This window comes from Staurois parvus, unplaced genomic scaffold, assembly GCF_062004578.1.
Source record: "Staurois parvus isolate SC_StPar_1 unplaced genomic scaffold, SC_StPar_1.0 ptg000636l, whole genome shotgun sequence".
NCBI lineage: Eukaryota > Metazoa > Chordata > Amphibia > Anura > Ranidae > Staurois > Staurois parvus.
This window is the reverse complement of record NW_028318432.1, coordinates 1,901,550-1,927,984: the sequence shown is the minus strand read 5'-3', so window position 1 is coordinate 1,927,984 and position 26,435 is coordinate 1,901,550. Positions and strand designations below refer to the sequence as shown.

Genomic DNA, 26,435 nt, shown 5'->3' with positions numbered 1-26,435 from the left:
TAAATAGTTTGTTGTCTCTGATTAAAAAGTGGCCACACACTGGAATAGCAAAAACTTACCAACATTACACAATCAGATTGAAATACGTGGAAACCTTAAAGTGGATCTCCAGCCATTTTTTAAATAGTAGGCAAGTGTTAGGATTTCTGCCAGGTTTTTATTGCCGTGCCTATCATTGTATGGAAAATCTACCTTTCCATTTTGTCCTGGTGGCCACTAGTTACCAAAACAGAATGTGAGCAGCAATCTCTCAAACAAGGCCACATAATGGATCTTTCTCCCACTTGCTATTGTCATTACCACCTAACACCAGAAGTGAGGGAAAATATATCAATACATGCCTGGCAGAGGTTCTAACCCCTCTCCAGTTTATCCACAATAGACTGTTTTTCTCAGTTTTGGATAGATTGGAGAAGGATTAAAATTTTCAGATTCAGATTTTCACTGCTATCGGAAGTCCTATTAGAGAAATTTAACCTCACTTCCTGGCAATGGTTTCACCAGACAGGAAGTGAGGGGAAATCAGGAACAAGGACAAAGACCGCAATAAAATCTGATCGGTTTTAGCCATCCTCTAATAAAAAAAAAAAAGCTTTTTTATTTCTGCCAGTATTGCTGTTGGGGAGTTCCTCCCTGTGTCTGTACGGTAAAAAGTTGTCAACAGGACAGGAAGTGAAGGGAAATCTCTCCCGAAGTCCCGAAGAGCAGAAAATACCTGGCAGGGGTTTTATTTCTTTTTCACTCTATCCAAAACTAAGAAAAACAGTTTTGACTGGACTTTAAGGGTCCATTCACACAGGTAATTTGTGTACATCCAGCCACCGATATCTGCTGGCTGTGCGAACAGCTGCAGACAGCATGTCATTGCATCGTATGGGCTCAGTGGCCACAGCTATTGGCACACGCCTGTCCATTCCACTTGTAAGAAATCACTGTGAACAGACCCTAAAGCAGAACTCCGTAACTGCAACCCTTGTAAAACTATGCTGGTTTATAAGGCACCACCTTGTGGATTTATCTCTATAATTTGTATCTATGGCTATACTCCCAATGCTCTGAGAGGAGAGTTGTGCTCTGCTACACAGTACCTGCTCTGCCCACCCATCCTCTCCCCTTTGTTGTCCATTCACAAAAGGCTTTGTATTTTGTGAATAGGTTCACATAATACAAAGCCTTCCATCAATGGGCAAAGGACTCTACAGCTGCTGTATTGGAAGCCCAAAGGTCCATTGTCAGAGCGCTGGAAGTATATCAATAGCTCTACTCCCAGTGCACAGTAAAAAATGTAAACAGTAAATAAAAAAGATAGGTCCACAAGGTGGCATACACCAAATTGGACTTGGCCCTTTATAAACCATCAGATTTTTAAAAGGACTGCCATTTCAAATACACTCTAAAGTTTGCCTTAATTGCACTCCATTTTGATTTTAGATGTTGACATGGCAAATCGTTCAAGATGACAATAAAGGACAAATAGACTACAGATATTGGAACATCATTCTTTTTTTTTTGTTGTTGTAGATTTCTACATGTTAAGAATAACATGTGATTTACAGCCACCATTTTGTATATAGTATAATAAATAAATAGAACCATTTAACAGTCTGACATGTCTACGGAAACCTACGATCCAATATCTACAAAGGCCGTTTTGAAGTATATACAAATGCTTACAAATCTGATTTTGGAAAATAAAGATACTTCCCACAAATATGCATATACAGTATTCAACAAAGCTTATATTTAAATATATATATTTTTTTCTTTGGAAAGAAAACAACTACCAAAGTGTGGCATGACCCAACTGAACAAAACAAAATGGAACTGAAGTGAAGGACCTCGAAGATTGTGGTAGGAGTTAAAACGCTGCTTGGCAATAATAATACTCAGTGGTACAAGTGTAGTTTTCAATCAAATGTTCTTTAAATATCACAAATATAAATTTATATCTGTATATATTTACACATATATTTAAGATAAAACTGTGATAGCTACTATATAGACTGGGGTTGACTTTCTAAAAGCAGGTCTTTTTCAAAGCATTTGACAAACTGTTATTGTTGCAACCAATTGATTCCATTAGACCAACTGGTATCATTTTGACTGATAGATTCAACCAATCAGAATCTCTCCTTCCTGGATCAAATGCATGGGTGAATGAGAGGTAGAAGCTGATTGGATGGTATGTGCAGCATGAAGCACTCTTTCTTCATATGCTACTCTGTTTAAAGTGGATCTTCACTCACCTTTTACCAACTGCATAATCCTTGCCTTCCCTCCTTACTTTCTTTGGGGGTAGCAAATAAAGCACCTTTTTCAGCAGGTACTTGCTCCCACTTCCTCATTCCTTGGCTAAGTAAGGATGGTGTTGCACTGGGTCCGCCCCACCCGCAGTCTCCTGGGATCAGTCTCCTATAGTCAGCCAGGAAGCCACTGCCAACTTCCAAAACCAAGATGTCGGCACAGGAACAAAGACTTAGGGTCATAAGAAAACATTGTTGGAGTTATAGAGCTGGCAAGTACGTTTTTTTTTTTTAAGTCAACAGCTACAGTACTTGTAGCTGTTGACTTTTGCTTTTTTTTTTAAACCTGGGTGAAGTTCCTCTTTAAAGTCCATTAATCATCTGTCATTTCTACAGTGGCTAGGTTGTGGCATTGAGCTTTCATGTTAATGTAAGCTATCAGGTTGCCAGGAAGCAGTATGTTGGGAATATTGATTAGATTTCTCAATTAGTCATTTAGTGCCAGACTGAGCTGGCACAACCTTGGCATATAAATTTGACAAGCTGAGGTTGTTGTAAACTATCAATGGTAAAGAATCTTGTTTAGAAAGTAAAACGTAACTACTAGACCACACCCTGTGTATATACAGTATATATATATATTAGTACTGCCATAGTCATTTTTATCTATTTTTAGGACAACTAGGTCTGCTGGCTAGTATAGCTTTTACTTGCTAGATTGCCCATTGCCCATCCTGCTGCGTAATAATACAGAATGTCTCTGGCTCTTAGTCAGCTAACAGACAAAATCCTTATAAAACATGAGTGGAGGTGATTGCAAATGTCTGTGTCCTAAGCAATAGATTCTCCGGTGTATGCCAGGAATGGGAGCAATTATGTGCAATGTGCAGTAACTCATCACAATCAGACCTCAGTGAAAAATGGATTCTGATTGGCAAACCTATGACCTAGTCTCAGATTGCTTTTAATCTGGGTCCCCAAGATGTAAAGTGTGCCACATGATGCAAATCTAGCACTACATGACCACAGCTGAGGTTCGGACTAAAGATGAATGAGTGCATTGGTGTACCCAAACAGAGAATTAACCAGATTACCATTAAACAAATATCTAAAAATGATGTGATCTACAGCGTGACCAATTTTCTCCCGCTGTCTCCTAAAAGTCAGCTCATATAAAGGGTCCTTTGGACCCCTTAGTGGTGCATTCCTCCAATTCTAGAGCCCTTTCCCCAGCCACAAAGTGGGGAAACTAGTGAGGATCACCTATTATCCAATTGACAACTGGGCAGGTGTAGGAGGAGGCAGGGAGCCTACAGCCAAGGAAAGGCTGAAGGTCCAGGGAACGCCTTCACCAATCTACTTCATGTGGTTGAGGGAATATATTTTAAGTATAGGCAAAAAAAAGCCAATGAGTCATGAATATCTGAGTCTATCAAACATATCGAAGGAAAATGACTAGCACAGCTTTTTTTTCATCTCTAGTCCTGACCCAAAAGGTTGCCCAACATTAGAAAGTGCCCTGTTTTGGTTTGGTCAACAATATTGCTCACAGGGTGGGGCTATTGAATACATAACAACATGAGGCCATGCCATTTAAATTGTAGTCTGCCTTTTCTTCCTTCAACCTGCTACAGGTGGGATCAGTAAATCATTGCCTGCCATAACCTTTGGATTAACCCCAGTGGATCTGCAAAACAAAAAAGTAAATTACATGCAGCCAATAATAATAACAAAGCACTATGAATAGGTGAATCATCCACTTTGCTATGTTATGACATTTCAGTAAAGCAGGTAATTCATCTATAGCAGAGATCCCCAACTGGTGGCTTGTGGGCCATATGTAGCTCTAAGTTACCTCTGAACACACTCATAGCAGCAGGCAGGGCGGTTCACAGTCTGTGCTGCATTTCACATTCTGCATAGGAATAGCACCAATCAGAGGATACCCAATTATATAATTCCACTAACAGTTTTATTACTGGTTTACATTTTGAGTGCTCCTTTTTCATATTTACCACGGGACTAAAATGGTCGGTCAACCAAAAATTGTCCTTTCAGTTGTAAAGGGGATAAGGCAGTCAGAACCACTGACTGATGTCCGATGACATATGAGGACCACCAGTGGGGAAATCTATAAGGGTTCCTGGCTCTGTTCTCACAAATGGTTTCCCACTGTACTTGTTGCATTCCCCGTGCTATTAAATAAACTAGATGTCCTACAAAGAGACTGGGGCCCCTCATAATGGACGCAGCAGGTGTTCTGGAGCGGAAATGCAGAGATCTCACCAACAAAGCTTTTGTTTTTTTTTTTGGTGAACTGAACCTTTTAACAAAGTGCCACAATGTGAATGCCTATACAAACTGTGTGCAAAATATTTTAAAAATCAATAAAGTTGGAACAAGATGTCAACTGGCTCTTTCTCAGTCTCCTAAGCATCTTCAGCTGAGATCAGGTGACCAGCACTTAGGCATGTGGTGATGTAACTGGGCTACCATTAAAGCCCCAAACAATCTTTTCTGCAAGTTAGGTTGTTATTAGTTGTCTAAAAGGCAAACTTTAATTATTACCGTATTTTGGTAGCCCTTTTGGTACATTTTTTAATAGATGTTTTATATATATATATATATATATATATATATATATATATATATCATTGTTATATATTATTATATGTTATATATATATATAGATATTAATAATGATATTACTATTTTTACTATTATTTGATTCTCAGTTTACAAATAAACATTTAATGCAGAATTCCATGAATTTGTTTAAATGTACTGGGAAGCAGTGGCAGGGAAAAAAAAAAGATAGTTTTTGCTGCAATATCTCTCCCCCTGTAGCCCAATGACTCACCTCTCCTGGTCACAGCTACCATTCCTCTCTTGGGTTGAATGACATCCAGCATCATCCAACCTACTTACTGTGAGCCCTGACTGTCAAGGATACAACCCCTAGGCGGAGCTTGGTTTGTGTCATTTTGTGGGCACCAATCATTCCATGGGTTAGGACTTCCAACCACCTCCAATGAATAAGAGACAGAACTTGTAACATCACCAAGCTGGGCTGAAGAGTGCAGAAAAAAGGTATGCATAAAAAGCGTAAACAGCAAACAATACTGTTGGGGGGTTTCAGGCAGGAGGAGGCAGTAGGTATTAGGAAAGCTGGAGTTCTGCTTTAATACATAACTAAGGCTGCCAAGGGGTTACCTAAAGAAACAGCAGAGCAGTAGCTGTGTGGCCCAAAGCTGGCTTTGTCTGACTGAAACCTCATACAGAGCAGTCTGATAAGGGGTGAGTTACAGTGATGAGGCATTCTATTCTGTGTACAAACTGCAGCTTCAGCTACTGAGCTTTGTTAACAACAGGCTTTATTTAAGAGGCTGTATTTACTTGACAAAAAAAAATACATCCCCTTTAACTATGAGTTAAAAAGGTACCTATTAGGTCAGAAACATAGTATCTGCAGACCACAATTAACTTGTATTTGAAGGTGCAGGATAGCTGTGATCCTAACTTTGATAATTGGTGGATGACTAACCAGCAACAAAAATATGCATAGCAGGGGTTCTGAGATGGTGATTCACTACGCAGTGAAGAAAGGGTGGGAATGTGGGGCTGGGAGCATGTACCATCAGACAACTTAGGGACAGTAGCTCCAAAATGTCCTTCTGTTGAGTCAAACCAATAACTCTGCAATCAGCAGGGAGCATGAGTTTGGCTGATTGCAGAGATATTAGTCTGCATCAGCAGAGAGGTTTGTGGGATGGCTACTCACACAGCGAGGTCAGTGGTCCTTAAATGCAGGATAAAAACGGGTGGGGGGTTGTCGACAGACATTACATTACATTACATTACACTTATGTGGCAGGCTGGACACTGGAAAACCTGTTGCTTTGGTGCAATCTAACATAATGGGTGCAGTTTTGTAAATGAGCCAAATTGGGCTTTAAATTTATTGCTGTAAAAGAGACCTGAAGCACTTACCAATCTTGCAAAACAGACTGCTTTGGGCTCCCATGGTGGACCAAGCCACATGATCTCTGCTGAAGGTGCTTAGGAGATTGGTGAGCACATTTCTATAAAATGAGTTGGCCTGCTAGGTACCATTTAAAGCGGACTTTTAATCAAAATGCAAGGCTGCCTTATCTTGTAGCCCCCCCACCACCCAGGTAAAAAAAAAAGTACTATTTTTGAAAGTTCAAAAATTCAGGAAATGTTTCCTAGACATTATTCCATCTGAATTTTATGACATTTATCCTAAGTGTAATGCAGCAAATAGAAGAATGTTGTTTGAATCTAAATGTGGCAGGCCAACATTGCTTGTTATTGGAATCTCTCTGTTAAATTGTATGTTTAAAATGATGGGTGAAATTTTTTAATCCTTAGTTGTATGGGGGAGACCCATTTTGAAAAATGTAAAGCCCGTCACATTTAAAGCCAAACAAGGTTCACCCAACTACCACATTAGGGTGAATCTGCTTCATCATTATATATGCCAGAAAATACAGATGGACACATTTTCAACAAACATTCACTGTCCAAATCGCACAAGTAATCCTTTGATAAATAGACCATTAAATAAAAGCAATTAAAAATAAGACATTTGAAAAATGAAAAAAAATTCTTACTCCAGCCTCTGGTGCACTCGCTTAGGTAAGGGTGATGTCACTGGGCCTTCTCATAGGATCCTAGGAATGCTGGTGGTCCAGAATCCTGTGCAAATGCACTCCTTCCCAGTTCTCGAGTGTCTTCCTGTGAGATTTGGGATCTTCAACTTTCCCAGATTCCCACAGTGAGATCCAATGACATCACCAGTGCCTACAAGAGGCAGCTGGAAGGTGTAAGGAATTCTGTTGTTTTATCTTTTTATATGGCATGTACTAATTATTTTTACACAGGGGTAAGGGGCTGTAAGATAATGGGACTTTGGATTATCATGCAAGGTCCACTTTAAGTTACAAATTATTTTCCATTACAAAAAGTGCCCAATTTCTTTGCCAATATACAGGTCTGTTTGGGGAGATATTCCTTCACTTCCTGTTTCAATATGCAACAGAATCCGAGAACATATCTCTCCAAAGAAAGGGGAACCCTCTCTTAGACAGTTATTGCTGAAAGTTTTACCCTATTCTGACCCAGTGACAACATAAAAATTCTGATTTTCCCATCCTATTCAGTCCCAATGCCAATGGTCACCAGGACAAATAGAGAGGGAAATCTTGCCAATGGAGGCACAGACAGAAATAAAAACCTGATTGTAACCCTTTTCCATCCTACATTAAAGAAAAAATTGGCTTTAGATAGTCTTCATATTGGGATAAGCATTTGTGCCGTGGTCGTTGACATCAACAAAGACCAGGCATCTAAGCAGCCTTGCTCTGAAGAATTTAAGCCATAATAAACTTACAGTTTAGATCAGCAAAATACATTGCAGGTGCATCAAAACAAGTGTTAAAAGTCTTACAGTCTTTTCTTAGAAAGGCACCACAGCTTGCATGGAAAAGCCTGTCCCCTGTCAACATGTTGTAAAGAAAGAGCCTTGCTCTCTATATGGAGGCAGTATTCCCTCTGCAGAGGTCCAACATGACCCCTGATGAGGAAGCTAGAGCTCTCCATGAGTGGACAGTTTGAAGTGGTTGTAAAGGCTCAAGTCTTTTTACCTTCATGCAGTCTATGCATGAAGGTAAAAACCTTCTGTGTGAAGCAGCCCCCTCAGCCTCCCTAATACTTACATGAGCCCCATCGCAATCCAGCGATGTGCACGACAGCCTCGGTTCTCTGCGGACTCTCTGTCCACATTGGCTCACGTTGCTGTCAATCACAGCCAATGAAGAAAGAGAGGGGGCAGGGTTGAGTCACAGCTCTGTGTGTGAATAGGCACGCAGAGAAGTGACTTGGGAGCAAGCCTGCTTGGGTGCCCCCATAGCAAGCTGCTTGCACTGGGGGTACTTAGCAGGAGGGGCCAGGAGCGCCAGTGGGGGACCTGAGAAGAGGAGGACTGGGGCTGCTCTGTGCAAAACCATTACACAGAGCAGATACGTATGACATGTTTTTTTTTTATTGCCTTTAAAGTGTTACTAAACCCAGGACCCTGCATTCACTATATCTGGTCTCCCAGGACCCTGCATTCACTATATCTGGTCTCCCTGAACCCCGCATTCACTATATCTGGTCTCCTCGAACCCCGCATTCACTATATCTGGTCTCCCTGGACCCTGCATTCGCTATATCTGGTCTCCCTGGACCCCGCATTCGCTATATCTGGTCTCCCAGGACCCCACATTCACTATATCTGGTCTCCCCGAACCCCGCATTCACTATATCTGGTCTCCCCGAACCCCGCATTCACTATATCTGGTCTCCCAGGACCCTGCATTCACTATATCTGGTCTCCCTGGACCCTGCATTCACTATATCTGGTCTCCCAGGACCCTGCATTCACTATATCTGATCTCCCTGGACCCTGCATTCACTATATCTGGTCTCCCAGGACCCTGCATTCACTATATCTGGTCTCCCTGAACCCCGCATTCACCATATCTGGTCTCCCACAGTACACAGAACATTAAAGTGCAATTATTTTAGTAAATATAAACTGCTAAATACATTTTCTCATCAATAGTTGGAGCTGTCTTGTGACTTCTATCAGTGTCCAGCTGAGCACTGGTTAAAGCTTGTAGGAGGTGTTTTCTTTCTGCTCTAGGAGGATGCAGAACCCCTGACCTCTGTCTGGACAGTGCTGATTTGCCCTATGCTAATTACATGCACTCTCCCAAGCAAAAATAAAAACTTCTCTAGCAATACACACCAAATTGAACATGTGCAGAGTGACTCCACACGATATGTCTTATCAGGAGATAAGAGGGGGACACTGGAAGAAGGGGAGGATCAGAGAGGTCAGGATCAAACAGCATTATTACACAATGCAGAGGATTACCCCTTAGGTTCCACAGTGAGTATAACAAGCGTGCTTTACTGCATATACAGACTGATTTTACTGTTGTGGGTTTAGTAACACTTTAATATCACTTTGAGCTTTGTTGACTGAAGAACCACTTGTGATTCATATTAGATCTCCGCAGAGAGATCACCGCTTCCATATAGAGTAAGGATCCTTCTCCAGAGCATGCTGGCATGGGGCAGGCTTTTCTACTCCGGCTTTGGCTGCATTCTAATGAAAACAAACTGTAGGACTTTGCACACTTTTTGTTTTGATGCACCCAGAATGTCTCGTGATGTTTTAAACTGAAAGGTCAACTGAAATTTTAGTTTCAGGTTCAGATGTTTTTAAGTCTCCCTATTCAATACTACAACAAATGTGGGCCACAAGATACAGTTAGGGACCTTTGCTCTAAAACCTGACAATTGTTTAATTTAAAGAGCTCTACCCATTACATCTCCTTGCTAATTCCAGTCACTGACTATTAAATTATGATGTTAAACAATATAGTTTAACATTTAAGCATGCAGGGCAAAGAAAATGACAAAAAAAATAAACACAACAAGAGTATACAACAGAGATCAGCACTACACGGAAAATTCTTTTTGAAATGTCGTGAGTATAAGGCAATATTTAACTCAGTTTTTTTTTTAAACATAGACAATGGGAGGCGAAAAAGGATGAAAAAAAAGTTAAATAGTGGATCTGAAATCAACATTCAAAGTAGGTGGGTGCATTTCAAAATACAAAAATAAATGCAATGTTTTAGCAGTCTGTTCAGAAGTCTGATATCACTTTTGCCGTCAGAAAACAAAAACATTGTCAATATATCGCTCTAACAGTGCAAAAGTGGAAACACATATGGAAGAAAAAGTGAAATCACTATTTATTTTGCCCGCAACCAGTCCCGTCTTAAAAAACAAAAAAACAAAAATAAAATAGGAGGCTACAAAAACATTATCACTTGCTTTAAAACAGCAACAATATCTTGATGGCAACACAGCATTCAAATGGTTTTCACGGAAACAGCTAAACACATAGTTTGGTAAGAGATCTGCAGATGTGCCATGGCAATTTTAAGTAAAAACACTATAAAAAAGAAAGTACTTTGTTTTTAATGCTGTTGCTTCCTAAGCAATAGCACAAACCAAAAATAGTAAAGAAAAAAACAAAAAAAGAGGAATTGGGAAAGTTATATTTTTGGGGTCCAAATAATTTGCATGGGGGTTTTATAACCAGAAAAGGAAAAAAAAATCACATATAAAGGTGTTCAAAAAGTTACTGGCGGATGTAAACATCCCGATTCCACTCATTATCATTACGTTTCCTAGAAATCTCTCCGTCCTTTTCACAATATCGTTCCCTTGATTTGTGACGGGTGCGGGGTTTGTTGCATTCGTTGTGGTCCTGATCCCTATCCTCATTTGTCCGGTGTCGAGGTTCTTTGTGTCTATGTTCGCTAACCGTGTGAGATTCGTCTCTGTGGTTGTGATCCCGGTGGGACTCCTGAGGATCAGCATGTTCGGAAGAGTAATTTTCCTTTGGCTCTAGATATACGGAGTCTCTGTTGTCTTGCGTCTCGTTGTCAAAGGTCTCCTGTCGAGAAAGTCCTCTGCTAACTCCACTTCGGTGGTTGTGGTGCTGGGCAGAGGAGGAAGATCGATGTTGAGACTTTCTTGTTGGCGGTTCGGCGGGTGGCTCTTCTTCTATGGCCCCAGGTCGTTCAGGAGGAGGATGTTCATTCTTCTGCTCTCCTTGGGAGCCCTGCTAATGAAAAAGTGAATCTGTTTTAAATGCTAATAACGTAACCTCCCTAGCGGTCTGATTATGTCCATATTTCTGTGCTCAAAGCGGTACATTTTTTTGCATGGAAATATGTTGTTTTTTTATTGTAGACCTGTCATTTTTACGAATAACTCACTGAAATCTGTCCAAACAAGAGTCTAGTAAACATCCCGGGTATGATAAAATTTGAAACACGAAATCATACATTATAATTTAATAATAAATTTATTTCAATAATATAATCAAAACAAAAACACTGAAATTTGAAATATAGCGCCAAGTTCGCACATCACTGAGCAAAGTCGCAGAATCGTTTTCAGTGTCTGATGACGAATTTCCCCACCAATCATCATCACTCAATTCTGCAAGTGGTTCTGATTTACTATCGCTGTTCTCTAGCCGGTCTAAAACCGCTTTTGACCTAAAGGGACGCTTTTTGGACGCCATGGACGTTTCTCAGTTTCCAGGCAGAAAGAACAGTAAAAATGCAGGCAGGGCACAGGACAAAGCACTCGGGACAAAATGTATGTGAAATGGTTTGATACAGTAATGTTATACTATGTGATTTTAGTGTATTTATTGAATGTCACTTTTTGCAATTTTTAAATTTCCCGCCGTTCTGTCCCTCGTACGTCTCGACATTGCAGGGAACGGAACCCGGAAGACAGATGCCAGCATCGGGCGGGGAAGACGGCCGGGGACGCTGCAGGGGGGACATCGCGGGAGCGCAGGACAAGGTAAGTGCAGAAGAGATCCCGGAGCAACGCTGCAAGGTCTTCCCGAGTGTAGCTCGGGGTTACCGCTTGTGATGCTGAAACTTTACCCCGAGCTACACTCGGGAATACCGCCAGGGGGGTTAAAGGCTAAGTTCACCTTTTGAAATATGTTACATGTGAAAATAACGTGGACGTGAGGGGCTTCACTCACATCATTCATTCAGTTTCCTGTGAATGCAGTCACGGTACGGGCTGAAAGGTGCAGGGCTTGTCTGCAGCACTCTGGCATTGCACCCCTGATCCACTGACCATGGGTGCAATGCTTTCCAGGCTCCTTAGGGAAAAAATAATAAATGCATATTTTTTTCCTGAAAAAAACACGTATTTATTATTTTTTCCCAAAAGGTGAACTTATCCTCTAAAGAGTATTTAAATCAAAGTACCCAAATTGAAAGTGTTGCAGCTCACTGATAATTAGACGTTGTGGCAGAAATCGTTTTCTCTTTTTACACTTTTATCCTATATCCACTTCAGCTCTGGAAGGTCCCTTTATGATCAGGCCATTTTTTCACACAAATAGAGCTTTCTTTTGGTGGTATTTGATCACCAGGAAGACTTTCATTTTTCAACTTACAGTACCAGACCAAGCAGTCCACCACAAATGGCAGTTAGAGGCTTGAGACAAACCATTTACCCCTAACAGGGGTGATTACAATGATCAGCTTTTATCCATTTATGTAAAATCTTTATCCGAAAAGGAAAAAAAAAACGGTGGCTGTAAATGCTACAAATGCTGACCTTGACTTTAAATTTTTCACACAAAAAGAGCTTTCTTTTGGTGGTATTTGATCACCAGGAAGGCTTTTATTTTTCAACTTAAAGTAACAGACCAAGCTGTCCACAACAAATGGCAGTTAGAGGCTTGAGACAAACCATTTACCACTGACAGGAGTGCTTACAATGATCAGCTTTTATTCATTTATGTAAAATCTTTATCCGAAAAGGAAAAAAAAAACGGTGGCTGTAAATGCTAAAAAATAGCTGACTTTGACTTTAATTTGTTAGTCAAGTCAATCTAAATCTATTAGTCCATTTAACACTATCCTCTCCCCAGAATGACAATGCTGTTGTCCAAAGGTGTCTTTGTTGCTCCACCATCCAGAGGGGAGGCACCCAATAACAGAAGGTGTTACTGGCTGGATTAAATGGTGTAAATAAGTTTAAAAAAGCTTAAAAAAAAGAAAACGAATGCAGCCACCACATTTAAGGATTGGTAATCTGAAATATATTAATTTATTGTTTTTGGGTTTATTACCACTAAAGGGTTGTTGGTACTATTATAATCGATGTAAACATATAGGCACGTTGTACTATTCTGTATTTGTCTTTGATGTACACAGCATACATCCTTTTGGAAGGGATGGAATGGGAAGATCTCCCCACAAATGTGTGGATGGGAATAGAACTGTATTATTTTAAGAAGCCAGCATGGACCAAAATCCCTATTTTCAGCACCAGCATAGATCGATATTTTTCTTTCCATGTAGAGTTGTATTTCCACGGCTTTTTTATTCTGTCTTGTTTTCTGAGAATATATTATTATTATTATACAGTATTTATAAAGCGCCAATGGTTCGCTCAGCGCTGTACATTACAAAGGGGGACAGAACATGTGACAGAACAATACCAATACAATGCAAAACATGAGGGGATCGAGGGCCCTGCTCTTTCGAGCTTACAATCTAGGAGGGAGGGGATGGTGGCACAGGAGGAGATAGCTGTGGGGGATGGAGTGGTAGGAAGAGTGGAGGAGGTCGGCAAGTTAGCAGGGGGTGGGGTAGGCTTCCCTGAAGAGATGGGTTTTCAGGGTGCGCCTAAAGGAGAGGAGAGTAGGTGATAATCTGATGGGTTGGGGCAGGGAGTTCCAGAGGATGGGTGACACCCTGGAGAAGTCCTGGAGGCGGGCATGGGAGGAGGAGACCAGGGAACTAGAGAGAAGGAGGTCTTGTGAGGAGCGGAGTGTGCGTGTTGGGTGGTACTTGGATATTAGGTCAGTGATGTAGTTCGGGGCAGTGTGGTGGACAGCTTTGTACGTCAGTGTTAGGATTTTGAATTTGATCCGTTGCGCAATCGGAAGCCAGTGGAGGAATTGGCAGAGGGGGGTGGCGGAAACGGAGCGGTTGGAAAGGTGAATGAGTCTGGCAGCCGTATTCAGGATCGACTGAAGCAGGGATAGCCAACGGCGAGGCAGGCCAGTGCTGTACAACAGTATGTCTTTCCTCTCCACTGTTTTTTTTTTTTTCTTCTAACACAGTTTCTGTCTCCAAGATTATTCCAAAGGTCCTCTTACCTGTGCATTAGAAGCTGAGGAAGGGGTGGCGGGAAGGGTTGCAGTAGTAAGGGTGCGAGATAAAAGTGCATTGGGCGGGTTGCTGCTTGGAGGGTGTGTAGCCTTCCAGTAAGCTTCTAGGTAATCTGCTAGATGTTCACACGCATCTTCAAGCTGATTCTCATCCAGGATAACATCAAACATTTCCTATGATAAACATATGAATGATTACAAGATTTCTTGCTTTAGATATTATAGTAGATGTAAATGCTAACCTGATGCCAAAGGACTACATTTGATAAACAACTATCATTGTTTTTTCATAAGATACTGTTTTCACTTTTTTTCATCCTAATTTGTATCACAGTGCTGCTGATCTCCTCCTGCCTCTTTCAGCCACTTTCTGTATACACTATATTGCCAAAAGTATTGGCCCCCCCTCCTAATTATTGGATTCAGGTGTTCCAATCACCTCCATGGTCACAGGTGTATAAAAGCAAGGCTGCTTCTACAAATATTTGTGAAAGAATGGGTCGCTCTCAGGAGCTCAGTGAATTCAAGCATGGTATCGTGATGGGTTGTCACCTGTGCAATAAGTCCATCCGTGACGTTTCCTTGCTACTAAATATTCCACGGTCAACTGTTAGTAGTATTGTAACAAAGAGGAAGCAACTGGGAACAACAGCAACTCCACAAAGTGGTAGGCCACATAAAATGACAGAGCGGGGCAGTGCATGCTGAAGTGCGCAGAAGTCGCCAACTGTCTGCGGAGTCAATAGCTAAAGACCTCCAAACTTCGTGTGGCCTTCGGATTAGCACAACAACAGTGTGTAGAGAACTTCATGGAATGGGTTTCCATGGCCGAGCAGCTGCATCCAAACCTGACATCACCAAGTGCAATGCAACACATAAGATGCAGTGGTGTAAAGCACGCCGCCACTGGACTCTAGAGCAGTGGAGATGTGTTCTCTGGAGTGACCAATCACACTTCTCTGTCTGGCAATTTGATGGAAGCGTCTGGGTTTGGCAGTTGCCAGGAGAACGGGAATTGCCTGACTACTTTGTGCCAAGTGTAAAGTTTGGTGGTGGTGGGGGGGGTTTATGTAGGGTTGTTTTTCAGGGGTTTGGCTTGGACCCTTAGTGCCAGTGAATGGAACTCTTAAGGTGTCAGCATACCAAGACATTTTAGACAATTTCATGCTCCCAACTTTCTGGGAACAGTTTGGGGATGGCCCCTTCCGGTTCCAACATGACTGCGCACCAGTGCACAAAGCAAGCTCCATAAAGACATGGATGAGCGAGTTTGGGGTGGAGGAACTTGACTGGCCGGCACAGAGTCCTGACCTCAACCCGATAGAACACCTTTGGGATGAATGAATTAGAGTGGAGACTGTGAGCCAGGCCTTCTCGTCCGACATCAGTGCCTGACCTAACAAATGCGCTTCTGGAAGAATGGTCAAACCTTCCCATAGACACACTCCTAAACCTTGTGGACGGCCTTCCCAGAAGAGTTGAAGCTGTTATAGCTGCAAAGGGCGGGGCCAACTCAATATTGAACCCTACAGACTAAGACTGGAATGCTAATAAAGTTCATGTGCGTGTAAAGGCAGGTGTCAAATACTTTTAGTCTTCAAGTGATCATTACAGTATCAGCTCCACATTCTTGCTCTGGACTAGTTTCTCAGTTTCTCAATAGTAAGAACAGTGCCTGTTGTAGTCTCCACCAGAGCCACATGCAACTGGGTGACAATGAGGGAGCATGACTGGGTGAAAGTTGTCACCCAATAACAGAAAATGCCTGAACAAGGTATTATTTTGTATAGCTTCTATGAATGAAAAACAATCCATGAATGGAGAGGTGGACCTTTCATTTGTCCATCTGTCCTCCATTTATAGATATTTTTTTTATTCATAGAAGCTATATAAAGTACAGCAGTATGCAGTTCAGTTTTGGGCACCAACTCACAAAAAGAACATTGTGGAACTGGAGAAAGTACAGAGAAGGGCAACCAAACTGATAAGAGGCATGGAGGAGCTCAGCTATGAGGAAAGATTAGAGGAACTGAATTTATTCTCTCTTGAGAAGAGGAGATTAAGGGGGGATATGATCACCATGTATAATACATAAGGGGGGATATGATCTCCATGTATAATACATAAGGGGGGATATGATCTCCATGTATAATACATAAGGGGGATATGATCTCCATGTATAATACATAAGGGGGGATATGATCTCCATGTATAATACATAAGGGGGGATATGATCTCCATGTATAATACATAAGGGGGGATATGACCTCCATGTATAATACATAAGGGGGGATATGACCTCCATGTATAATACATAAGGGGGGATATGATCTCCATGTATAATACATAAAGGGGATATGATCAACATGTATAATACATGAGGGGGGATATGATCTCCATGTATAATACATAAGGGGGATATGATCTCCATGTATAATACATAAGGGGGGATATGATCTCCATGTATAATACATAAGGGGGGATATGATCAACATGTATAATACATAAGGGGGATATGATCAACATGTATAATACATAAGGGGGGATATGATCTCCATGTATAATACATAAGGGGGGATATGATCTCCATGTATAATACATAAGGGGGGGATATGATCTCCATGTATAATACATAAGGGGGGATATGATCACCATGTATAATACATAAGGGGGGATATGATCTCCATGTATAATACATAAGGGGGGGATATGATCTCCATGTATAATACATAAGGGGGGATATGATCTCCATGTATATTACATAAGGGGGGATATGATCTCCATGTATAATACATAAGGGGGATATGATCTCCATGTATAATACATAAGGGGGGATATGATCACCATGTATAATACATAAGGGGGATATGATCTCCATGTATAATACATAAGGGGGGATATGATCTCCATGTATAATACATAAGGGGGGATATGATCTCCATGTATAATACATAAGGGGGGATATGATCTCCATGTATAATACATAAGGGGGGATATGATCTCCATGTATAATACATAAGGGGGGATATGATCTCCATGTATAATACATAAGGGGGGATATGATCTCCATGTATAATACATAAGGGGGGATATGATCTCCATGTATAATATATAAGGGGGATATGATCTCCATGTATAAATACATCAGTGGTTCATATAGTGAACTCGGTGTAGAGCTATTCACCCTGAGGTCATCACAGAGGACAAGGGGGCACTCTTTACGTCTGGAGGAAAAGAAATGTAATCTCCAAACATGGAAAGGTTTCTTCACAGTGAGAGATGTGAAAATGTGGAATAGACTCCCTCAAGAGTTGGTTCTGGCCAGCTCAGTGGATTGCTTCAAAAAAGGCCTGGATTGTTTCTTAGATACACAGAATATAACTGGATACTAACATTTATAGGTAAAGTTGATCCAGGGAATATCCGATTGCCTCTCGGGGGATCAGGAAGGAATTTTTTTCCCTGCAGGAGCAAATTGGATCATGCTTTGCTGGGTTTTTTTGCCTTCCTCTGGATCAACTGTGGGTATAGGATTATAACTTTTTTTTTTCTCTATGGTTGAACTGGATGGACTTTTGTTTTTTTTCAGCCAGACTAACTATGTAACTATGTAGCTTCAACGAATGGAGGAGGGTGCAAAAAGAGCAGGCATAGTTAGCACTCTCGATGAATGCATATGACAGGTCCCTAAGCTCTAAAATCATTGCGGCACTGGAAGATTATGGCGGCACACCCAACAGCACAAAGGACATATCATTCATTGACTGTAAGTAATGGGCAGCACAGTGGTTAAATGGTTAGCACTTCTGCCTGACAGTACTAGGGTTGAATTCCAACCACGGCACCACCTGCCTGGAGTGTGCATGTTCTCCCTGTGCCTGCGTGGGTTTCCTCTGGGTACTCTGGTTTCCTCCCACACTTCAAAGACATGGTGGTAGGTTAATTGGCCCCTGTCTAAATTGGCCCTAGTATGTGTATGTGTATGTGTATGTATGAATGTAAGTTAGGGACCTTAGATTGTACACCCCTTGAGGGTTAGGGACGGATGTGAATGTACAATATATATGTAAAGCGCTGTGTAAATTAACGGCGCTATATAAGTACCTGAAATATATAAATGTTGCCTCTGCATTGATTTAACTTTTTTTTACTAAACTTAGGCTTCTAGGGCCGATTCATAGGTAATCTGCACAGGAATGCAGTCTGTGTTTCTGTGCGGTGAGATATTTAGCCCATTCATTTTAATGGGCTGAAATCACACTGAATCGCACGAAAAGTCATGCATGCACTACTTTTAAAAATGCAGAGCAACTGGATCACATGGTACTATGTTACCATGGGATCTGGTGTGGGCAAACACACTGTGTCTGTGATCTGCATTTGGGGTGCCATTAGGAACACTTTTGACAGCGGAAAACTTAAATAGAGTGCAGGTTTCCTGCACCACGTTTTAATGTGAAGGAGCCCTTAAATTCTAAAGTACCACCTACCTGGCCTATGTCAGAAAACATAACATAACAGGGGACACTTACTGGCGGGCACTGTGCTAGTTTGTCAGCTGCTACCATTTGCACGTTTAGATGTTTTGCCTGAGATTTTCCTCGTGATTTTATTAGCCTCTGTAAAACCTGAAAATGATAATTAAATGCACATAATATTAACATACTGAACACAACACACATACTGGCATCACACAAAAAAACAGAACACATCACGCATGCCACTTTTGGACAGGAAGGAAGAAGGGTTTCAAATTATTTTGAGGGACAGTAAACTTAAATACTCATCTGGCTGCAAGGTTTTACTTTTAAATGGGGTTTGGGGGGCTTAGGCAGCCCTTGACTTGCTTTATATCGTGAATACTTCAGCAACAAGATCTCCCTGCCATAATTCCTGACTCTGTTCCAGTCCACCTGGAGTTTTTGGTGTCCCTGCCCACCTTTGGGTGTTTCAGTTCCTTCTTTTACAACCCCTCAGAAAAAATAAATAAAATGCCCAACAGGAAGACTGTAATTCTCTCACAATAGCCACAGCAGGTCTATAGAGCAGGAACCCGGGCATATAGATCTCACCAATAAAGTCCCCAGTAGATAAAATTGTCAGGTGGATAAAACTCTGTCTACTGTTCTACTAAAATCTCAACTACAGTATCAGTTTTGGGTGGACACCCCTTATAGAATAGCTGTTTTACATTAATAAGGCAATACATTAAATTAGAACTATAAGCAAAACCTTTTTTTTAGCTTTGGATAGAGTAAGAGAGGGTTATAACCCCTGTCAGTTTTTTTGCCATCTGTGTCCCATTGGGGAGATCTCCCTTTACTTCCTGTCCCATAGCCAAACAGAAAGTGAGAGGAAATTCTTGCAAATTAAGGGAATTCCTCAGGGACCCCCAGGTCACCAGAACTAGGGTTCCCATTGTTTTTAGGAAAATTCAAAATGTGGGTTTGTCTTTTACTTACACTTTTGATGATAATGGTAAACAGGACAAATACAGTAGAGAGGGTAAATTTCTTTGACGGGGGCAGAGGTAGCAATAAAAACAGGTATTCTAATCCCTCTCCACTCTATCCAAAATGTTTTGCCTTTAGTTATACTTTAAAGTTAATGGCTAGAGGTAAAATGGACTTGTAATAGTTGGAACTTTTTCCAATAATGAACATTTCTGTGAATGTGGGTTCCTACTGTCATGTCAGTGCTTACAGAACAGGATATGGCCTTGCCATGGTCTATCCTCCCAGCTGTCTATGAACACTTCTTGACTGTCATCTTACTTTAGCTGCTTTGGAGCACACAGATCACTTCTTTTCACTATGCAAAAATCTAAAATAGAGAAGAGACTCTAGAAAGCATCTCTTTCCACCACTTCACCAATTTTCTTTATCTCTGCTGGTTAGATAAGGTGATCCCTGAAGACATTATAATAGATTTTCAAACTGTCAACTGTAAGCAATGATGGAAACAGGTGGTGAATCTCAAATGACTGGAAAGGTCCAGGTTGCACATGGCTTCTCATTTTGCTGTACTGTATATCTCCAGTTGTATAATTATGGAAATAAAGCAACATTCACTAGCAAAAAATTAAGTGACAGTAGCTTACAGGTATTAGGTGTAGATACCTAGTAGTTTCTGCATATAACTGCAGCAGCTTTCAATGTCCTCTGCTACAGTTGAATTCTGGCTGGTCTGAGCAGGCAAAGCTCAGACACGTTCAGGTAGTGTTAGAGCTTTCTTACTATTCCCATCTCACACATAACCAGGGGCGGACTGACAACTTATGGGGCCCCCGGGCATTAGGGGATTATGGGGCCCCTGTGTCCTTGCCCAAACTCAAAAAAGCCTATGAAAAAGGTATCAGGGGCATCTCATGGGGCCCCCTACTGACCCCGGGCCCTTGGGCAGTGCCCGAGTTTCCAAATGGTCAGTCCGCCCCTGCACATAACCTTTGGCTAATGAAGCAGACCAACATAGTGATGGCCAATAGGAATGTATGAGGGAACAGGTAAGCTCCAAAATTATACAGAAGCATTGGAGCTTTGCCTGTTCAGAATGACCCAGCATTTGGGCATTCAGAGCTTAAACTAAAAGAAGGAGCACCAGACCAATTTCATAAAGAAGTCCAAAACAGCTTTAATGATTCACAGGACAGCCAGCACATTTTGAAAGCAAAACAGGCTCCCACTTTATCAGGGCTTAAAGATAAATATAAAGATGTAGCATTATGAAAACTATAAATCAAAAAAATATGTAATCAATATCCATTTATACATACTACCTAAAACCAGGAAAATACTAACAAGACAAAAACTTGCATTTACAGTAGATACCAAATAATTTGTGAACAGAATAAAAATAATTGAATAATTCAGAGGTGAATTTTGCCCCTAAAAGGTGTTGAATGTCTTGTGAATCATCAGAGCTGGTTTGGACTCTTTTATGAATTTCGTATGGTGCTCCTTCTTTTAGTCTTGGGGTTTTCACACAAACAACAATTTCCCACTACACTTACCTGCTAGCCTGCACAAAAAACAAATTGTCTAACAATCTGACGGTTTTGTTTGCATGCATTTGCAAATATATGTGTAAGCCGCAGTACCTACATCAAGGCACCTCTGTGTACTGTGGTCCTAACTCTATGACTTTAAGAGTCTCCACATTGGAGCACATATAGCAGTGTGCATATAACATATAGCAGTGTACATATAACATATAGCAGTGTACATGTAACATATAGCAGTGTACATATGGGTTGGATGTGAAACGTTATGCAGGTATCAGATTGACAAGGTAGATAGTATTTAACATTTGCTCTGCAACTAATGCACAGTATTAGAAATACAACTGAGAGATACAACAATCCAACTTGTTTTATTCCAACTATGTGAAGTCTTTGTTATTTCATGACAAATCTTGTCCTTTGTAACAGTTGTTCTTTTTAATGAAAAACTGGTTAATAAAAATGACCTGATTTAAAAACAAATTATAGAGTTAGGACCACAGTACACAGAGGTGCCTTGAAGTAGGTACTGCGACCTACACAAATACTTGCAAATGTGTGCAAACTAAACTTTCTGTGTATAAAGTGATTTGTTAGATACTTGTTTTTTTTTCTGCAGGCTAGCTGGTAAGTGTGCTGGGAAATTTATGTTTGTTTGAGATATGCAATGCCCTTCCATGTGCACCTTACTGCAAAGGCTAGTTACAGGTTGGGCTGGTTGCCACTTTTTTGTCATGTTCTTGGGTACCCAATATAGAGTAGCCCTGATTGCATGTGAGTCGCCTACCAAGAGCCATATCAATAAATATGAAATACTAGAAGGCAATTCGAGTTGCTGCAGGTATTGATCTTTGAGGTGCCTACACCTTATTTTTAAATACCCGGCTCTTTAAGAAATCACTTCTTTTCTTTTAATTTTTAAATGATCAATTTCAATGAGCATCTGAGATTAGTTTGAGATGCTGTTTCCTTCTTTCCAGGCCCAATTGTACTTCTGTTGACTTTCTTCTGACCTACAGTACATTTAACCCCCCTCAAACCTTCATCAAGCTGCTTCAGTTTTATGGGAAGCAAAGCAGTTCTAACACTACCTGTTAAGTCCCTAAGAGATGAGTTTCTGAGTTCTTTCACAGTTGCTTCTGGACCCTTTCTCACCTTCTTCTAAGATGCTGAATGTATTCTCATTGACTTGTATGGGAAGAAAACAGTTCTGACACAAAAGCATGCAAAAACGTCTCTTATACATAACTGCCAGACACATTACTGAAGCAAGATTACCTTTGGAGAAGAAATCTTTACGTAAACTATGATGGGGGCCAGGGAGGTCTTACTAAGTTGCGTTGGATGGTTTATGGTATCTGCGTCAAGAACTACAAGCTGTAATGTCCTCGCTAATTCAAAGATACGTTCAATTTCACTCTGGACTTCAGCTGAGGATACAGAAAAACAAGAATGAAAGTCATATGGTGCAAACCAACCGGAAGAAGCTTAACAACTGGTCCCATTTAAATTGTTAAAGGTTTTCCTTCAAGAATTTCAGCAACATGTTCATTCAGATACAGATTGCACTGTACATGGTATATTTGATAATGGGTTCATGTAAATGAAAATTATTCACTTTTGCCTCAAAAAAAAAAAGAAGAAAAAAAAAAGAACAAGCTTCAATTAGCTGTAACAAAAGACTCATTGCATCATTTTGGACTTCAAAGGAAGACATGTAAATTTTGAGGGTCTCAAACAAAGTCTTAATACTTAAGACTGTACAGGGCTGCTTATGATATAGTTTCTAAATCTACTTAGCAGGACACAGGGAAGAACAATACTTTTTCTTTTTACTGAACAGTCTGTAGCTGTTTTTGGACCTTCCTTGATATACATCAAGATTCTAATACAGCAACAAACATGGTTCTTGTTAATCCTTTGACATGCATTAGGTACAAGTTGAATTTAGAAATAGTAAATCTTTATGTATATAACAAAAAGTAAGCCCCCCCACCCCAACCCCCCCAGATAAATCTTTACCTTCTTCCCCACTCACAGTTCTTCACAGTGTGGCCCTGCCTGGAGTGCAGATCATCCACAGAAATGAACGGAGCTGCTTGGCACATATGTACTAGGAACAGTAATCCGCAAGGTCATTTTGCTTGTGCAGTGACAGGCAGGGGGTCAAATTTAATAACGTTGGAGTGGGAAACAGTTCAGGGGTTGAGCTATGACACCCTATGATCACAAGAATCCATTCTGGTACCAATCAGATTACTGTATATGGTCATTTAGGAGCGGTAGGACTTCAAATGATACAAATATTGAAGTGCAATACACCCTGTTCCAAATTATTATGCAAATTCTAATTAAGTGTCAAAAAGATTAAATATTTTGTTTTTCAGTTTAACTCATGGATGGCATTGTGTGTCAGGGCTCTTTTGATCACTGAACACAATCTCGGACACCTGTGATAATTAGATTGGCCGGTGAGCCCAATTTAAGGAAAAACTACTAAAGGAGGGTGTTCCACATTATTAGGCAGAGCACCATTTTCAAGCAATATGGGGAAGAAAAAGGATCTCTCTGCTGCCGAAAAGAGTGAAATAGTTCAATGCCTTGGACGAGGTATGAAAACATTAGATATTTCACGAAAACTTAAGCGTGATCATTGCACTATTAAGAGATTTGTGGCTGATTCAGAGCACAGGCGGGTTCATGCAGATAAAGGCACATTGAGGAAGATTTCTGCCAGATCCATGCATCGGATCAAGAGAGCAGCTGCTAAAATACCATTACATAGCAGCAAACAGATATTTGAAGCTGCTGGTGCCTCTGGAGTCCCACGGACATCAAGATGTAGAGTCCTCCAGAGTCTTGCAACTGTGCATAAACCTTCTATTCAGCCACCACTAACCAATGCTCACAAGCAGAAACGGCTGCATTGGGCAGAAAAATGCATGAAGACTAATTTTCAAACAGTCCTGTTCACTGATGAGTGCCGTGCAACCTTGGATGGTCCAGATGGATAGAGTAGTGGATGGTTGGTGGACGGCCACCCTGTTCCAACAAGGCTGCGATGTCAGCAAGGCGGTGGTGGAGTCATGTTTTGGGCCGGAATCATGGGAACAGAGCTGGTCGGCCCCTTTAGGGGCCCCGAAGGTGTAAAGATGACCTCTGCAAAGTATGCAGAGTTTATGACTGACCATTTTCTTCCCTGGTACAGAAGGAAGAACTATGCTTTCTGTAATAAAATCATCTTCATGCATGACAATGCACCATCTCATGCTGCAAAGAATACCTCTGCATCAATGGCTGCTATGGGGATAAAAGGAGAGAAAGTCATGGTGTGGCCTCCATCCTCCCCTGACCTCAATCCTATTGAGAACCTTTGGACCATCCTGACGCGAAAGATCTATGAGGGTGGGAGGCAGTTTACATCCAAACATCAGCTCTGGGAGGCTATTCTGACATCTTGCAAACAAATTCAAACAGAAACTGTCCAAAAACTCACAAGTTCAATGGATGCAAGACTTGTGATCTGCTATCAAATAAGGGGTCCGATGTTACAATGTAACGTGATCTGTTAAAATGTTTAAAAAGTTCAAATGTTGTTAAAAGTTTGATTGAAATAACTTTTGATTTCAGTAAATATGCTGCAAACACAACAAATGACAATTTTCAGTTCTTTACAACCTATAAAGTGTTTTGAAACTTACTGTGCGTAATAATTTGGAACAGTGCATTGGAAGTGTTTTATGTTTAAAAAAATCCTGTTATCATTAGGAGGTTTGTTCAATAAAATGTGAATTGTACTCTTAATAGTTGATAACATGAGAATTACGCTGACTGTTATTTACATCAATTATTTAGGTAAATGAGAAAAATATCATTTGCATAATTATTTGGAACACAGTTTATTTTGTTGTTGTAATTTGTGGTGCTTGTTTAGTATCATGTTTTAGAAATCATTATTTTTTTTGTGATAATTATGTGATTTTTCAATAAAGAGAATGAGGATTTTACAAAATTATGGTGTTTAAGTGTCTATAAAGTCCATTTAGCTGCAATCACATTTTGGCAAGTCTTCCTAGGATGTGGCACAGTGTATAAGCTATGTATCCATAGTACCACCCTAGGGATATACCCTTTATCTATGATCACAAGAAGCTGTGACTCGCTCCATGTGACAGCACTGGGCCAATCAAAAGTTGTCCATGAGGACTCGATTGCCTTGTGTAAGCTATAACTCCAGTGACTCACAGCTTACATGGTTCTTTCCTTTCACCCCAGGCTGCTGAACTGAGCAAATGGTAGATAAATATATTCTGCTGGGGAAATCCTCATTAAAAAGAACCTGTTACTTTGCCCTCCATTGACAAGCACAATGTGCACTTTGACTGTACTACAAAAGCTGGGGTTTTGTAACAGCTTCTGTGCTACCCTTAACAGATGATTTCTTACTCTTGAAGGTGAAAGCTTGTAATCCTAATGGCTGCTAAACAAACATTTCTGCCCTTGTTTGCCCAGTTTTTGTACATTAGCCAAAACCCCATTGCAAGCTGGGCCAGTGATGTCTGCTGGAGTGCTGCAGTATCACAGCTTGAATCCGCTAGAAATAGACCAGACAGCAGGTTTGTTGCAGCTGCAACCCAGGTCCAACCAGCAGCTATTTCAAAGGCAACCTGTCATCAAAGACCTATGCGGGTTATCACTGCTAATTTTTTTTTTTTTTTTTAGAATGGAAGTTGCATGACCGTGTTATTCTTCTTGTGGCTTTAACATTTTATAATTGATTATTTACAAATCTTATCTGTAAGAAGCATGTATCAAGTTAAGTTGGAACTCCTGTACACCTTCTTCTGGTCAGTTACTCAATGGGGTTGATTTACTAAGATTGCTACACTCAGAATCTGCTGTGCATAGTAGCCAATTAACTTCAGCTTGTTCAATTAAGCTTTACTAATAAACCCTGGAAGCCGATTGGTTTCTATGCAGAATTGCACCAGATTTTGCACTCTCCAGTTTTAATAAATAACCTCCAATGTATTGAAAATAATCAGCATGATAGCTAGGTAAGCTACATTTTCAGAAGGAGGTCAGTTACGGAAGCTCATGTACATGTCCCATCACAGGTACACTTTAAAAATTAATTCCAGGTATGGTATATTTTGACATAGTTACATTGGTCCAGCATTGGTCAGTGATTTTCAGCTTTCAGGGGCATTGGCCAGATATGGTAAATACATAGTAACAATGGTCCATGTGTGCTCTCCAGAAATACTATTGCACTAGTCCAATAGCCATCATGTGGAGTGAATACAAGTTAGGCAGGCAACCTCTGACCCTTAAAATTTATTTCCACTTTTTCAGTCAAATTTGAGAAAACCCTGCTTTTGTTATG

The 26,435-nt window shown here is 40.7% G+C and overlaps 1 protein-coding gene across 9 annotated transcripts in view; it reads right to left on the bottom strand.

The window, feature by feature from the left end:
- Nucleotides 1-1,485: 1,485 nt before the first annotated feature.
- Nucleotides 1,486-26,435, bottom strand: part of CACNB2 (calcium voltage-gated channel auxiliary subunit beta 2) — a 402,461-nt gene continuing 377,511 nt past the window's right edge. For 5 of the 9 annotated variants that reach the window (XM_089693718.1, XM_089693722.1, XM_089693724.1 and 2 more), the window contains 4 exons: nt 22,328-22,479; nt 18,585-18,680; nt 14,041-14,226; nt 1,486-10,956 (listed from right to left, as the gene is read on the bottom strand). In XM_089693718.1, coding sequence (XP_089549844.1) covers nt 10,468-10,956; nt 14,041-14,226; nt 18,585-18,680; nt 22,328-22,479 — 923 coding nt within the window. In that variant the 3' untranslated portion in view covers nt 1,486-10,467. The remainder of the gene's footprint in view (nt 10,957-14,040; nt 14,227-18,584; nt 18,681-22,327; nt 22,480-26,435) is intronic. The other 4 variants (XM_089693719.1, XM_089693723.1, XM_089693721.1 and 1 more) reach the window with 1 other exon arrangement.